This window comes from Xiphophorus hellerii, chromosome 22 (genome assembly GCF_003331165.1).
Source record: "Xiphophorus hellerii strain 12219 chromosome 22, Xiphophorus_hellerii-4.1, whole genome shotgun sequence".
In the NCBI taxonomy this organism is placed as follows: domain Eukaryota; kingdom Metazoa; phylum Chordata; class Actinopteri; order Cyprinodontiformes; family Poeciliidae; genus Xiphophorus; species Xiphophorus hellerii.
The window spans coordinates 24,872,012-24,888,524 of NC_045693.1; the positions used below are offsets into that span (position 1 = coordinate 24,872,012).

The 16,513-nt window shown below is 41.0% G+C and overlaps 1 protein-coding gene across 7 annotated transcripts in view; it reads right to left on the minus strand.

Annotated features, from left to right (window-relative positions):
- The window catches only part of ehbp1 (EH domain binding protein 1), a 166,820-nt gene that overhangs the window by 7,197 nt on the left and 143,110 nt on the right, over positions 1–16,513 (minus strand). For all 7 annotated transcript variants that reach the window (XM_032553699.1, XM_032553703.1, XM_032553704.1 and 4 more), the window contains 2 exons: positions 4,934–5,033; positions 4,035–4,108 (listed from right to left, as the gene is read on the minus strand). In XM_032553699.1, coding sequence (XP_032409590.1) covers positions 4,035–4,108; positions 4,934–5,033 — 174 coding nt within the window. The remainder of the gene's footprint in view (positions 1–4,034; positions 4,109–4,933; positions 5,034–16,513) is intronic.

Genomic DNA, 16,513 nt, shown 5'->3' on the forward strand with positions numbered 1-16,513 from the left:
CAAGTAGTCAGTAATCTAACTGAGTTACTTTTTCAAGGAGTAATCAGTAATCTGATTAAAGTTACTTTGTTAAAGTAACTATGCTCACTACGCAGCAGTTTCTCTCTGAATGTCAAAGAGTTTCACACCTGATCTGCATCAAACTGCACCTTAGTTTCTTTCACACTCGGCTGCGGTCCCAGTCTGTTTGGCGCCCTGGGCGAACCGCCTTTCTAGTGTGCTAGCTAGCCTTAGCATCGAAAAAAAGCAACTGAAATCCTGTTCTTGTTACGGAACATAAATGTGGTAAATTGGGCCTAAAAGAAACAGAAAACTAGATGCTTTTCTGCTAGTACCGCACATGTGTAAAATTAATGTTAAGTTTTGGATCTAGGATAAATAACATCTATTACAAAAAAAAATATATATATATATAAATTGGATCATTTTTGTTGTTTTTTTGGATCGTGAGAACTTTTGGCTTGACAATTTTGCCCCACAGGACAAAACGCTTAGACTCCCCTGTCCTCACCTCTCTGCTCTGACAGCAAGACAGTTTTGTATCACTGGTAGTTAAAACAGAATCAAATTTACTTCTGCTAAATCAAGTGGTAGAGAAAAAACCCTGATCTCAAACTCGAATGTTTATCTTTTCAGAGATTTTACTCCTTGTTTGCATATTTTCCCCACTCTTTGAGCTCTTCTGCAGTTTGCGCGTGCAGTCGCAGCATCCGGTGTGACAGATGGAGGAGTGTTTGACTGACTGCAGGCATATATTTTTCCCAGCAGGGTGTGTGAGTGTCAGGGCAGGTGGATCACAGATGTGTTTTTCTCTCACCTTCTCTCATCTCTGTCTGTCTGTGTCATTGACTGGCCAACCAAATCAGCAATTACTCGCACTCCCGACCATTGCTCAATAGACCCGCCCGAGCACCAAATAAAAACTACACACCTCTGTGCTCCCATACACACACACTCAGAGGTGGACACAAACACACGGACGCTGACAGATCGTCGGCAGCCTTCCTGCCAGCAGCTCAGGACTATCTGTGTCTGCTGCAGAAAAGGAAGAGCCGCTGAATGTTAAGTGCTTCCCTTAGGGAGGAAAATAAGGCCGGCTGATAAGTTAGTCGGCTGCAAATCCAACATGTCCACATGAAGGCGGTGAGGATGGCAGTGACACGACACACAGCACCTCTTCACACACACACACCGACACACCATCTCTGCTCCCACACTACACACACATACAAATGTGGGCACGTCAGACAAACCTGATATATAAAGAGTCGTCCACTCAGGGCCGCGCTCGTTTAACGAGACAAAACACCTGGAAACTGAGTGCAGGCGTAAAACACTCAACATAATAACTGGAACATCGACCAACATATTTAATTTGTATTGATTTTAACGATGGCACTTGACAAAATGTAACATCTGTAGCTGGTTTGCACTGTATGACGTGTTTGATGTTTTTACGTTTTCATGACGTAAAGCACTTTGAACTGCCTTGGTGCTGAAATGTGCTGCACAAATAAACTTCATTGATTGATTGATGGATTGATTAAAGGGGGCACAGAGAAGACCAGAAAAAAATTAGAAGAGTGAACATAGGGCTGGACAATTAATCAATAACATACAGTATATTGCGATAGACACATCTGAAATAATATTTGATAATTCATTAAACTCCGAACCAGAACCGCACAGCATTCTGGGGGATGTAGGCAAAGGACAGATTTTAGCTGCTCAACTTCTCACAACCAGATAAGCAACATCAACTAACTCACTCACGCTTTGGTTACCTAGCAACGACCTGCCGAGTAACTGGCACAGCAGCAGTTTCAGGTTTGGCCGCCTTGCCTCATAACTGCGTAAAAATAAAAGTAACGGCGTGGAGAGGAGAAGACTGGATAAAACAGGAAAGGTCATGTCACCAGTTTAGAAGTATTTAAGATATTTAAAACAAAAAGAATCAATTATCGTTTGCGACTGATATGAAAAACTTATACAACGCATCGCAGTCTGCAATCGTGATTTGTTTTTTAGCGGTAATAGAACAATAAATAGAGTATGATTGTTCAGAAAAGTCTGTTGAAGGAGAAAGTTTACTGAGAAAAATGTGGAATCTTAAGAGAAAATACGTTTTTAGTAAACGTTGCATGTTTCTAGTCGAGTAGAAAATTATCGATATGAGCTGAAAGTTGTAAAGACCGAATGGTTGAAAGAGAACAAAATAAACAGAGTTTGGACCAAAGAGGTGGGTGAATCTTTTCCAGCGTTCACACCAAGAAGAAGCAGAAAAAAGATGCAGCGGACATGGATGTAAAGGGGTGCAGTTTGGATACGCATGCGCGCCCCTCTTCCTCCTTCCTTCTCCTCCCTTTCATCACCCCCAACCCCCCCAAAACAGCTTGGACCGCCTTTCTTGCTAATTACAATTGATTTATTATGGAGCAGGTAGCTTATCAGGTGCCCGCTGAAATTACAATGGCTGTCCAAAGGCCGGGAGGGTTTGTGGAAAGAGGGTGGTGGTGGTGGTGGTCAATGTCGAAAAGTAAAATCAATTAGCATTGATTGGCAAAAGGTTCATTTTCCCCACATAGGATGCAGTCGAAGGGGATTAAACTTCCCTGGCCCTGCGACAACTTTGATGCGACACAATGGCTGCTTTCTCTCCGTTAGCGGTGCATTTAAACAGCCTTTTGGTATTAAAACTGCTGTTTCGCGCTGCACACACCCTTCTCTCGATGCAGCTGTGGCCAGATTTCAAATCAGGCCTCAGCTAGTCAGGTCTGGCTAGGAAACAGATAGCATTGATCAAGTATCACAGAGTGAAATCCCTCACATCTTAATCCTCATCAAGAAACAGATGCAGAATTTAAATAGTTCTGCTTCAGGCCCAAAACGAATGAAGGAAGGAAGGCTGAGCACGACTCGAAAAAACACAAGAGACCAACAATGACTGGGCGACCATGCAAGACATGGGCTGGTTAGCAGTACTAAGGTATACACAAGTTTTCAATCAGCTTAACGTTGCTTTAATGCCGGAAACAAACAACAAACAAAAATACTGCAAAAGAAATTCAAAAATTTGTTGTCACTTATTCCAGAAAGTGAAACTCATCTACAATATAGATTCATTAACCATAGAGAGCAACAATTCAAGCCTTTATTCCTGGTAATTTTGTTGGCTTACAGAAAGTGAAAACCCAAAATTGAGTGTCTCAGAAAACTGAAATATTACATAAAATCAATTTTTAAAAACTGTATTTCAAAATGGAGATGTCAGGCTCCTGAAAAAGAAGTCCAGATTGCTTTCATAGCTGCCTTCAGGTCTGGTGTCTCCCATCTTTATTTTTTTTAGTAACCTCTATGGGGTTAAAGGTCATAGGAGTTTTCTGGCCAATCAAGCACAGTACCACGATGGTTATTAAATCATCTCTTGGTACAATTTGAAGTGTGGACCAGTACCAAGTCCTGCTGGAAAATAAAATCAGAAGAATTTCGTTTGGTTTTCTAACATTTCTCAGTTCTTGTGCGTTCTGTACTGGTCTCAACACAGCAGCACCCCTCCCCACCTGTTGCTGAGACCTTTTGGTCAGGAGGCTAAAAGAAAGTAGGATCTTTGCTAAGCAGCTGTGCCTTAGCAAAGGGTCTGATTAAGTACCCAGCTTGTTAAAAGCTTGTTAAAATTAGCAAGTTCAAAAAGCTATAATGTTCAGAGCAATAAGCACTGGAAAAAAAACTACATTTAGCTCTGGCATTTATTCCATATCTGTCTTTGTAATAAAATCTAAATATCAAATGTTAATGCATCATTATTAAAACAGTAGGAATCTATATTATTTAGGCAGTGGTAGGAGTAATCATTCCTCTTTTTGTTTTAAACAAAAGCAGTTTAGATAATGTTTTCATTATAGTATTAAAACTGTGGCATTTTAGCATAATAATAAGGGCTAATTTGGTTAACTTCATTGTTTCCCGTATAAAAGCGGCAAAATAAAACCTTAACGTTAAACTGGGAGATAAAATCCAGCTGAAGTGAGTCTTACCCTCGATGGCCAGCATGGCTCTCAGCTCCCTGTTGAGCAGCTCGAACCGTCTCTCCAGATCGTGCTCTTTCTCCCTGCGGCAAGTTAGAGCAAAAACACACACACACACACATAGTTCATCAATATGTTAATGACTAAATCATTAAGTACTTAAAGAAACCTGCAATAAACATCGATTCGGCCACTCGCCCGAACCTTCTCCTGCCTCGCAATAATCTACTGCACATAACTGATACTGGTGGCGCTCTCACACAGCCCTGGGTCAAAGTGTTTGCGAAGAAGAAACGAGGAGTTAAAGGGAAGCGTGGCGACAGGTACGTGTTTTAGCGTGGGGTTCGTGTGTGTGTGTGTCTCAAATTGAATTCTTCCCTCTTTCAGCCATATTAAAAAATGAGCTAATTCAGCCCCTAATAGAATTTGTCCTTCACAGCCGCCTTTTCTCCTTGGCCCCATAAAGAGAGAACAGAAAGGGCTAATAATCAGCCCTTCTGTCAATTGGCCACTTTAAAAGCCTCCCCTTTCCCACGATATAATGTGATTATGAATACTTCAATCTCCCAGCCACTCACTCTCTTTGAAATCCTGCATATGGAGAAAAAGCCAGTGTGTGTGTGGCTGCGTAAATGTGTGTGCGTGCGCGCGTCTCCACCTGTCGCAGCTGACCACATACAAAGAGACTAGAGATAGAGTGGTGATTGCCACATTTCTATTGATTTCATATCCTTTCCACATGTAAATCAATGAGCGGATAGACAGAGCGGCTGAATGGAGTCGCGAGAACACGCCGGCCTCCTGTGGCTTAAACGGGTTTCATCCGGTGGGTTTGATACCGGGGGGAAATGCTTCCAGGTTTCTACTGTGTGAAACACATAAATGTGCAGGAGGGAATGAGTATGTACAGCAGAGAGAGCTGGTTCTGTCTCCTAATCAGGGCGTTCTTCTTGTTGACCAGCATGAACCACTCCTGCATCATGGCCTCTTCCTCCTCCTTGTTGTTTCCTGAAAAGCAAAAAAACCCAACAAAAAACAAAAACTTAATCAATCAATCATTTGGAAGCATCACAACGTGCAAAATCTTTGTAAAACAGACCCAGCAGTGACATAGCAATCTTTTCAGAAGTCCAGGGTTTGAACAACTTTTGACTGGGTCTATCACTAAAAATTTAAAACGGAAATATTTTACATAGAAGCTCAAGAAGTTTTGAAATATTACCTGAAATGTAAAAAGTAAACATATTTTTATGGTCACCTATATATTCTTAGGCTAAACAAATCAAGTGTATTAAATTTAATGTACGTGGTACTTGATAATTGACTCTTATTGCTTATTTCCTGCCACTTGGGGCAGTGCTTTTTTGCGATTGCTTTTTGACCCAATGACTACATTGATCAGATGAAACCAACCGTCTGTGAGTGGCTTCGAGTTTTGAACACAGGTGTTTGAATGTTAAAAAAAAACAGGGTGCACTGATTGTAGTTTTCTGGCTGATCATCAATCTTTAAGAAGCCTGACATTATGTTTTAGGTGGATACAGGTTTTTTTTTGTCTGAAATGTTGCTAAATATAGCAAGAAAGTCACTGAGTTGGTAACAGTGGGATGACTATTGTTAACTGCGAATGTGCAGACATGACCTGGTGGGCCGATCTGTCAGACAAACCTCTCTCATTGCAAAGCAAAAGAGGACAGAGGTTGATTTTTAGACCTTTGCTGAGGTAGTTAAGATCGGTTTCACATATAAGTACCAGCTGATCACCGATCTCCCAAAATTAAGGAAATTGGGGCCAATTTATTGGTGCATCCCTATTAAAAATGTACTTTGCGAGTGAAAGACATCAAATATTGGTTTTTTTGGACCTTCTGACTTTCATACATAAGGAGCAGGAGTCACAGTTGAGGCATGCACACAGCAAGTGGAGCAAGAGTTCATCAGAGCTGAATATCCTGAGCGAACACTCATGAGATTTTAAGAAACACGGTACAAAATGTTTGCGTACATAGACATATGCACCAAAACCAGTCTCACTGCACTCTCAGATTCAGTCTTTGAGCAAAACTGGAGGAAAAAGTGAAGGAGTTTAACTATCTCACTTGAAAAGGTGTGGGTGATAAAACACCCTCTTCCAGCATGGGTGTGATCCCCATGCGCCGGATAAACCTACAACAGACTTGACGTGTTGGATCTCTTTCTGCATCTGAGCATACCTCACGTCTACGTTCCCACCGTGTCGACGGCTTCAGTCGGGGTGGGATTAACTCCCCGATTTAGCGCCTTTAAAGAGCAAAGCCTCTCACTGTAGAGCAATACATATCCCACCAATCACTCAGCGGGCATTAAAAATAAAAAACAAACAAAAACATGGCTCTGGGACTCTCTGGCATTCGGTGGGACGCCTTCTCAGCTCACATAGAGCTAGCATAGTTTAGCTGCATGGCTACTGTAAGCTACACCCATGCCTGGGGCTAAAGCGCCACACGATAACTTTCTTACAAGATGCAATGGGTCGCAAACAGCTGATACAGACAAAGCACGCTGAATGGAGACCCTGAGACGTTTTCAATCGTGTCCCGCAACAGCTTTTGAAAAACATATAAAGGATGTAACAGGATTAGCAGAAATTGACATGAAACATATAAACCTCTTCTATCAGAGAATATGATTTCATTATTTTGTATTTTTCTTTCAGGCTTGGACAAGTGATTCCAAATTGTTCTGACTATATTCTGTAAAAGGAGCTGCAGGTTGTTTGTCAAAATAACAAAAGTTGATGATTTTCATTGACACTGATGTAGAATTTTTTTTTTAAAGTAGGAACTCTTTGTTTTGCAACTGATTTTACTGTATTTGGCAAATTATTGGTGCATCTCTGGTTCAAACTAATTCTGAATGTAACGTGACTCAGCATTGACTGCTGATGTCAAGGTATAAAAACATTTGAAATTTTCAAAAATGCTACAATTTCATACTATACTGTCTCTGTTGCAGTATTTAAGATCTTTTTAATGAGACGTCAGGGTGGCTGGAGTATACTTTATGGATCTGTTCCTGCACACTGCCAGTCAGCTGGCTGAAAGAAGGCTCCTAACACCTTTCACTGACAAAAACGACAAATGTGAACGCTTGGAAATATTTCTGGTCATGCACAATAAAAGAATCTCCCACTCATCCCACTGGAATTGTAAAACTTGTAAAACGTTCCGAACAAAATAAAGTTAATATCTGAGTTGAACTTGTTACAAAATAAAATTTGATGGCTGAAAAAAAACAACACTCTAAATAAGATACCAGAGTTATTTTTGGTCAGACCCCCAGTCCCTCTATGCACACCACTGTTCATCACTAGGCACAGCGAGTATTGGGCCACAGCTTTACTGATGACAAAAGGAGGACGTGTGGGTTTGTGTGCGGACACCGGTGAGTGTGTGGACATTTGTGATACACTGAGCCAGCAGACGTATGTAATTTCATTTAGGAGGAAAAGGGAGCGGAGGAGTGAGAGGAAAGAAAAAAAAAAAGAGAATGAAAAGGAAGCTTCAGGATTTAAGCGGAATCGGGGGCTCGTGGATTACTGTAGTCAACTTTGAAATGGACGACACTCGGAGGGGGGATAAAGCCTGTGCTGACAGGTCATTGTGCTGCCTCGAAGTCAAATAAAACAAGCAAATAATAATGGCAAATATTAAGCTCCTGTGACATTGTGGCGAGGCGGGTTGGAAGACGAGGGGGGATTATAAAGCTATATCCCCCACCGCTAGCCAGCCAGCAGCTACCAGCCAAACACCCGGCGCATTTCATGAAGACGGGGAGGGGAGAGAGAGCGAGGGAGGTCAGAGGAAACGTGGGATAAAGGGGAGGAGGAGGACAAGAAAGGTTAAGAAGAAGGAGAAAGAGAGCGGGATAGAAGGAGGAGAGAGATGGAGGGGTGAGCTGCACAGCATCCTCCTCTCCAGGGTTGACCTCTGAACTCCAGAGGGCACCTGACTCTTAAAGAGACAGAGTTTCATTGGACAAAGATGGTCACACCTTAACTTTTCATTCTGTCACAACATGTGAGAACCTAAAGCTGCGGTTCAAAGACATGATGTGTTCAGGCGCCAGCTGGTGGAGAGGTCGCCTCAGTATGCCAACCTAGATGACAAACACTGTGGTTTCACTGAGTGACAGAGCATGAACAATGTAACGATGATTCCTGCTGAAATACATGATTGTTCCAGGTGGGGAAATAAAATTACTGAAGTGTTCAATACTTCTTAGTTGAAATATTTATTTTACGCATGTAAATAAAATCAAATTACTCCGCAAATAAAGTCATGAGTAAAAAAATTGGAATGATGTGATGGTAAGGATGTGCAAACAATATAAAAAGACAAGAAAGCAGCTCAAGTTTGTCATTATTTAGAAATCATTCCTGTTGCTATGAGCTATTAGCTGGTGTAATATTGACCAAGAGGCTTAACAAAGGTTTCCCAAGAAGTGGTAAAATTGGTCAAATCGAAGAGTCCTCCTTAGTAAACAGGAGTAAACTTAATGATGAAAAATGGTTACAGCTGCATTTCTCATCTTCTGAATGGTCCAGTGAGTGACATTGGAGTCATAATCTATAAGTGCAGAGCCATCATTTCACCATAACCAAATCAGATCCCCTCACAAGATTTTGACAGAAAAATAAAACAAATTATCTAAAGAGAGCTACAGAAACACCTGGAAATAGTCAACAGAAAGTTTGTCCCAAGAAAACAATAAATAATTCCCTCAACAGCAGCAGTTTCTGTTCTGACTCAATGCATTAGACTCCACTGCTAAGAATCAGCATGTTGAAGCTTGCTTAAAGTTTGTTGCAGGAGAATTGGGCAAGCCAGTGAAGTGCAGGGAGAATATAGTCTGGATCTGATGATGCCAAAAAATTCTTTTTTGGATTTGGAGGAAGAGTGATTCTGCACCTCATCCCCAAAACACCATGTCAGAAGTGATGACATGGTGTTTTGGGGCTTGCAGATTTTACATAACTGGAAGAAAGATGAAGGGAGAAATGTACTGGAGCTTTCTGAGGATGAAACAAATCTAGGTTTCCAAGCAAGACTATAGTCTCCTATACACAGTCAAGGAAACTTTAGTTTCAGATAAAGAAAGTGAAAAGACCAGAATGGCCCAGTCAGTCACGGGCCAGGTGACTGACTGGTGACTGACAGGTGGATCCATTGATCCACCTGATAATCTCTGAAAAGAACTAAAGTGTTTATAAAGGAGCCCTAAGACCTAAGTATATCTTTATTCCAGTATATGGCACATATTCTGCACAGAATATGTAAAACTTATTCTGCACTCTGAACTAAACAGTTTTATTAGCTCTTTTTCAATAGAAATATTTTTTTCCAGAAACTTTAAAAACACTATGATTCAGTATATTTTAAATAGTTTTATTTACCAACTGTAAAATCATAAATTCAGAAAAGAAAAAAAATACATCCAACTGTTTAGAATCACAAAATATTGAAACCATACCATGTTTTATGGGAAACGTCCGGAATGATCAACGCTCCAATAATGACCGGCAGTCAGACTCCAACATAAATATGCATCAACAAGCTGAAACCAAAATGGGCTTTTCTGTATATTCAGAGAAGAAAAAACTGCTGAATGTTGTTTTGTATGGAGACAAATGGTGTAAATTTCCCTGGCAGCCAGTGCTGACACTGTGTCTGTGAATCCAGCCTTGGCCCTGAGACACTGTGGATCCATGCTGGCTCTCAGGGGGCCATCTTGGATCAAAGCATCTGCCACTTTGGCAGGTTGCAGTCTGGATCTCGCTGCTCGCCTTATACGCCACATCTCAGCGCTCAACATGGAGCGGGAACAGGCCAAACTCTGCTGAGGCCGAAGTATTAAAACTGGCACAGATACAATGTTTGATCAGAACATCAAAGGCTGGGTGAAATATGCCTGATGGAGATACACAGGGTTTCCTCACCTACAGGAAAATGTATTGTGTTTTATATCGTGTTCAGAGTTAGCTCGGCTATCAATGTGGTGAAGATACAATCAACACACACACACACACACACACACACACACACACACCCACACACACGCAGCTGAGATACAACTGATACACATATTCCAACAACTCCTATCTGATCGCCTGCCTCCCTCTTCTCTTGTTTCACTCACTCACACAATCACATCTGGAATACAATCAAACAAACTAAGATGTGTGGATAGAGATCCTCTTGCATCAAGAAAAGGCTGGTTTACACATCTCTGTGAGATTGAACAATATGAGACATGGTAAAAGAGGAATGAAGGAAAAAATAAAAGGTAAAAAACAGTGAACCTCTAGATATTGAGAGCCATCTCAGCTACAATGGCATTCAACCGGGGCTGCTGCTCGGCTTCAATAGCAGGGTCCATTGAATCCATCAAAATATTATCGTTAGCTCTAATTGTACAGAACAAACTATTAGCAATACCACAGCATTTGCTCAAAAGTGTTGGCGATGCACATTTGACAATAAATACAGATTGACATCTTCCTGAATGTAACAAATTCTTGCTCATTTCTCTTTGGGGAGCCTCTAAAGTTCCATCAGGTTGGGTGGGTCCAAAGCGACTTCCTGTTCCGTCTAGAGATGATCAATGGGATTCAAGTCTAGGATCTGGCTCGTTCACACAAGGTCATTCACAGAGTCGTCCATATCACAGAGTCGTCCATATGTCCTTCCTTAGATGTCTTGGATGTTTACTGGGTGTCTTCATCTTGTTGGAAGACAGACCGTTGCCCCAGTCTGAGTTTAAAACTGCTCCAGAATGTCCATTACTAAATTCATCTTTACTTCTTTGCTCACTGTACTCACAGTTACTGTTGATGGAGACTTTCCCACAACATGATGCTGCCCCCACCATAAATGTTTGGCCTAATTGAGGAATGTTGCATGGTTTCCTGCAAACAGGATGCCTGGTATTCATTCCACATAGTTCAGTCTGGTCTCATCAGACCAGAGAACTTTATTTTTCAAAGTTTTAGAGTTCTTCAGGTGACTTTTGGCAAAGTTGGGCCAGGCTGCTTTTTACTAAGACATGGGTTTTCTCTGGCAGCTCTACCAAACATTTCTGCTGAGATGGCTGTATTTCTAGAAGGATCTCTTTCAAACAATGCTGCTTATTCACCTTCTTGAGAAAGGCCCTTCTCACCCGATCGCTCAGTTTAGATAGCTATTCAACTCTAGGAAGAGTTTTGGGGGTTTTAAACATTTCAGTCTACAGATTATCAAGACTGATAATCCCAATCAGCTCATTGGGATCTTCAAAGCAGCAGAAGACTTTCTGTACCGTTCCACAAGTTTATGCCTTGAGAAAATCCTCTCCTTTGAGGACAACAGACAATTCCTTTGACTGTGGCACTTTTTACAGACAGGTGTGCTTTTACAAATCAACCGGACTTAAAGTAGGTGGACTCCAACTGAGCTGTAGAAACATCTCAAGTAGGATCAGTGGAAACAAGATCCACATGAGTTCAATTTTGAGCTTCATGACAAAGGCTGTGAACACCGGTGGATGTGATTAGTTATTTTGAATATATTGCTTTGAGAGAAAAGGGTAATTCAATCCATAAGTGGTACGTGGCAACGCACCGAAATAGAAAAGTTTGGCATACCAGTGCAACCAGTTAGGCTGGAGTCCTGTTATAGGTTAGCTTACCAAAGAGCTGCCGAAGATTGTTTTTAATGGATTACAGAGATGGTCTTGAAAATGTTCTCGTCTTAATTTGGTCTTTGCCCCAAACTAACTCTGGCTGAAAAACTCAATAATGACCCAATTTTACATTATTGATTGAGTTCACAGTGGGTTTAAAATTCCCTGATATTCCCTAGAGATCTTGATGGCACAAATTCCAATGCGGTTTCTAGGTTTGGTAGAGAAACAGGTCCACAGCACCCTCTACATCCACAGTGAGAATGAGATGCTTTTCCATGTTTTCTTCTCTTGCTTCATACCAAATGCACCAAGAATGTTAGTTGCTGTAAAGCTAAACTTGGTCTCATCTGACCAAAGCACACAGCTCCAGTTTCAAGTGGCAGCAGAGTTGCGCAAACACCACAAGCTTATGCTTGTTAGGCCAGAAAAGACATTTTCCAGGGAATACGGTGTCAAATTATTGTAATCCCAAGATGCCACTTTGTTGAAATCATCCAACAGTGGGCTTCTGAGATTTAACTTCCCTCATCACGCTGCTCATTGGGCCTGGTGACAAGATAAAGACAGGTCCTTGCTCAGCATGGCAGCTAAAATAAATGGACTTGTGTGTCATGTCATATTTACATCCTTGGAAAACAGGAAGTGACGGCTTACTTCCTATGCTCCTAGAAACTGTGATAAGTTTAAACAAAGAACAAATTCTAAAATACTTCAGATATGGTTATTTAAAGGGATTACTAGGGGAACCAAAAATTGTGGCATTTTTTTTCCATTAGATGTGATACTCAAAAAGTTGGTATTATTTGTCTATCTACTTGCCTAAAAAATATTAAATTAACTAAATCTACAACTTCCAAAAAAGCACAACGTTTCAGAGATCAACACTTTGATCATTTAGCTGTTGTGCAGCTTGTTAAACATTAAATCGTCTTAGGACCCACATTAACTGATCAAATATGAACTACAGTAACTTGATGAATCTTGTATCTATACCTCAAAGGTCTTTTGGAGAACAGAAAAATGAGTGGAACAGAAAGAGAAACACATTAAAAGCTGTGATCACAGCACATTTATCTCATTCCTTATCCCACCATTTTGTTATTTAATCCAATGGCTGCTAATCCAATTTGTCTATCAGACATTTATAAAGGCAGGGAGAGGGAGGAGATAAAGCCGAACTTGTCTTGTGTGTTCAAGCCACCCTTCCCAGTTGTAGCTTATTTAAGGGCCCGAGCTGCACTTCTGCCTCTCCCACCGTTCTCTCCCATCAGTGCGTCGGGCCCCGGCTGATATCAGCGGGGGATCGGCGAAGATGAAAGCCAAACACATATAAAGGGAAAATGAGAAAAAGGAGGAATAAAAAGAACAGGATGAACATTGTTTCCTGTGATTAGGTAAGAGCTCGTTAAAAGGCTGTCACTGCGCCGACGTGAATATGCATGATGGGCCGGCCTAATCAGAGGAGGCACCAAGAGGGGGGTCATGTTTAAGGAGCCTGGCGTAGACTTGATTTAATTAATGAGAGGAGAGCAGCGTCTTGCTAACAGAGAGCAGAAGAGGTTAGGGAGCTCCATGATTCAGCTTTAGAGTTTCACATCAGTTCGATTTAATCTGTCTTACCGTCAGGTTTAAAATGCCAAATCACATTTGAATCTTCGATTCAAAGCAACACAGCCAAAGTCCAACAGCAGGTACAACTTCTGCAACATTAAACCCGAGTTGTGTGGAAGAATCAAGCCGCTCATTCTCATCTACATGGCACATGTGATTTCCTCAGCTTTCTCCACCACTCTCCACTCAAGTGCTGCTGAGAGCTTTTTTTTTCCTTTCTATTTTCCAGGGGAGTCTTGGACGAGGCCTTTTTTATCCGTCCTGAATGGGACAATAGTCCCGGAGCATAGAGCAGATTCCTGCTTTATTGAACCTGTGTATAATGTCTGCTGAATGGAACACATTAACCGATTCATGCTCGCACCTCTTCCCCCCTTCCTCCCCACACACAGAAAGAAGAGAAAAGTAAAACTAAGAGGAGAAAAAAGGCTCCTCTCACACTGTGGGACAATGAGTGCCTTTTCCACTGGTGACATTTGTCAACCACTGCTTGCTTTATAACTCACAAAAGAGGGGGAGATATGAGAGAACAAGACAAGTAAGTGGTTCGAGAAATATAGATTTTGTTTTAAGCTGTGGTTTTACAGATATTTGTTTTCAATGAAACATATAAGATGTAGCTCAGTTAAAGGTATACAAGTGCAAAGGTGTTTGACACTGTTATGAAAAAAAGTCAGATTAGGATTTTGCGATAAGTGTAAGTGATGTGAATCGGTTAATAGACAAAAACCTTCCTTGATTAAAACGTATTTTCCAGGCACAGAGTGCCATTTTATACCACAATATCATAGCTACGTTATCTTTAGTTGTTATAAAAATGCTGTGTATATCAAAAATAACTTAAAAGTAGCGCAATTTCCCACCATAGCCGTATGACGCCTTGAAATTGGGCCTCTGTCTCTTTAAGAACATTCTACTCTTTCCTCTGCATTCAGGAAGTCATCACAACAAGGCTTCTCCTTGATGCCGTTTACGAACGTTCTTAGGACCATTGGACTGAGAAGTAGTTCCTATGATGGGCAGATGTGCAGCTCCACCAGGTGTTTGCTAATTGCTGCTGCCGCTAGTCTGGAGGAGCTGAGTGTGGTTATATGACACGGACACTGAAGCTCTAAGGCGGAGCTTTGTGTAAAAAGGTCAGTGTTTTGTGAGTGTAGGTGCTTATGCACCCATATGGCTAAATGGTAAATAGACTGAACTTGCATTGTGCTTTTCCAGGCATACAGACAGTTTTACACTAGAGCCACATTCACCCATTCACACTGACAAATGTGCATTTATAAACCCGTATGCAAGTTTATAAACCCAAACTTAGGATTAAAGAGCCTTCTCCTATCACATGTTGATTTCTCCTATCTAGATGTGATAGGAGAAATCTAACCTGCAACCTTCTGATTGCAAGACAACTACTCTACTCCTCAGATTAGATTCAAGAATTTCATGGAAGTGAAAGGTCAAGTCTCAAATGTAAACGTTCTCTCAGTTATAATATATTTTTAGACCCAAATAAAGTTTTCATTGTGTACATTACCTTTGATTCCAGAGGATGTTAGAAAATAATCTATGAGCACGACAGGGTAAATTTGCTTCTTTATGTCCCTCTTTGGAAACGTGAGATGGATTTAACATTCCTAATGCTTCCATCTTTCTTTCCTGCAGTGTCACACCTCTTTGCTCTCATGTGTGGACTGTCCAACTAATAGAGATCAGAAGCAAACACCCATGAACCGGAGCAAACACATTTGACCAGAAAGCTAACAGTAGATCAGCCTCCAGACACCTCTCATTCCTCCACCTCTGACATCTAGGCGGGGCTCAAGCAAACAGTTCAACTCCGGAGATGAACCGAGTTCACACTCAAACTGAGGTAAACATTTCCTCCTGCTCCAGAAACAGAGAGAAAAGGTGTGCTTGTTTTCTTTTTTCCGTTTCACACTCTTGTACATTTTCTCAATTAAATCTGCATTTACAACTCTTTACCATTACATTTTTAAATGTTATATAACTGTGTGCAGATTGGAAGAACAAATAAAAAAAACACACAAGCAATCCTAAAATATTTCTATATTTGTCTCTCAGCCAGCCAAGTTGTGACAATCAAACACAGACCTCTGCTTGCCTCAGTCCACCAGTCTCTCCACCCCACCTTCCCCCAGTCCATCAAATTGTGTTTTTGCCACAAATCAATAAACATTATCACAGAGTGGCAGACTATGGGCTAGTGGAGGCAGCCTTTGCCTGTTAAAGCCGAGACCGCCCTGTCTCTATCACAGGCTGAGTGCGAGAGAGGGCCAGAAAATCAACACAAACACACACACACAAGTGAGAAAGGTCTGCAAACCCACCCAAACAGGACAAAACTAGAAATGCAATCAGTGGACACACTCTATAGAAGTCTGCATTTTAACATATTCTCAGGGTCAGCAGACAAAGTTATTTAAAAAGAAGCTGTATTTTGTAGACTTGTTGAGACATGTCTACCGTTCATTCTCACTGGGAGAGCGCAAGACTTTTATCCATTTGAGCTCTTTGCCTGTTTGTTGTGTGTGGACCAACCTGGACAAGGAAATGTTGGCAAGCATTTGGAAATTAAGGAGTTAAGGTAAGGATTTACATTCTATAGAATGTCTTTACAGAAACAAGTCCTTTTAATGCTACCTCCAGTGAAATTTAAGAGCAGTAAAAGCTAAAAATAGGGATATTGAATATGGCTCTCTGAGGCCTTGGTAAGATTTAAAGTTTATTTAGCACAGAATGTGCCTAACCCCGCATGGTTTAGTAACAGAAGTGAGCGGGTGATACATATATTTTGCACCAAAATACATACATTTCTGGGTCACAGAACTTCCTTGACAATATCATGAGTGGACAGGTTTCTACTTGCATTTAATTAACGAATATGATACCTTCAGATATCTGGAAACTGTACCTGAGGAAGAATCAGTTATTTCTCTTCCTGTCATCTTGTCTGATATTTATTGATTTTTTTTCCATGCCACCCAAGAAAGATGTGAGTTAGAGGTGTTGCCATAAAAAGCGTCCATAGGTGATCCAACATATCAATTAGCTGTAATCAGAATCTGACAAAGCAATAGCATTACTGTCCTAGCTTTGGCAAATTGCTTTAAGGAATATAAATGTTAGTGTATGTCAACTTCTTCAATTAAAGTAATAAA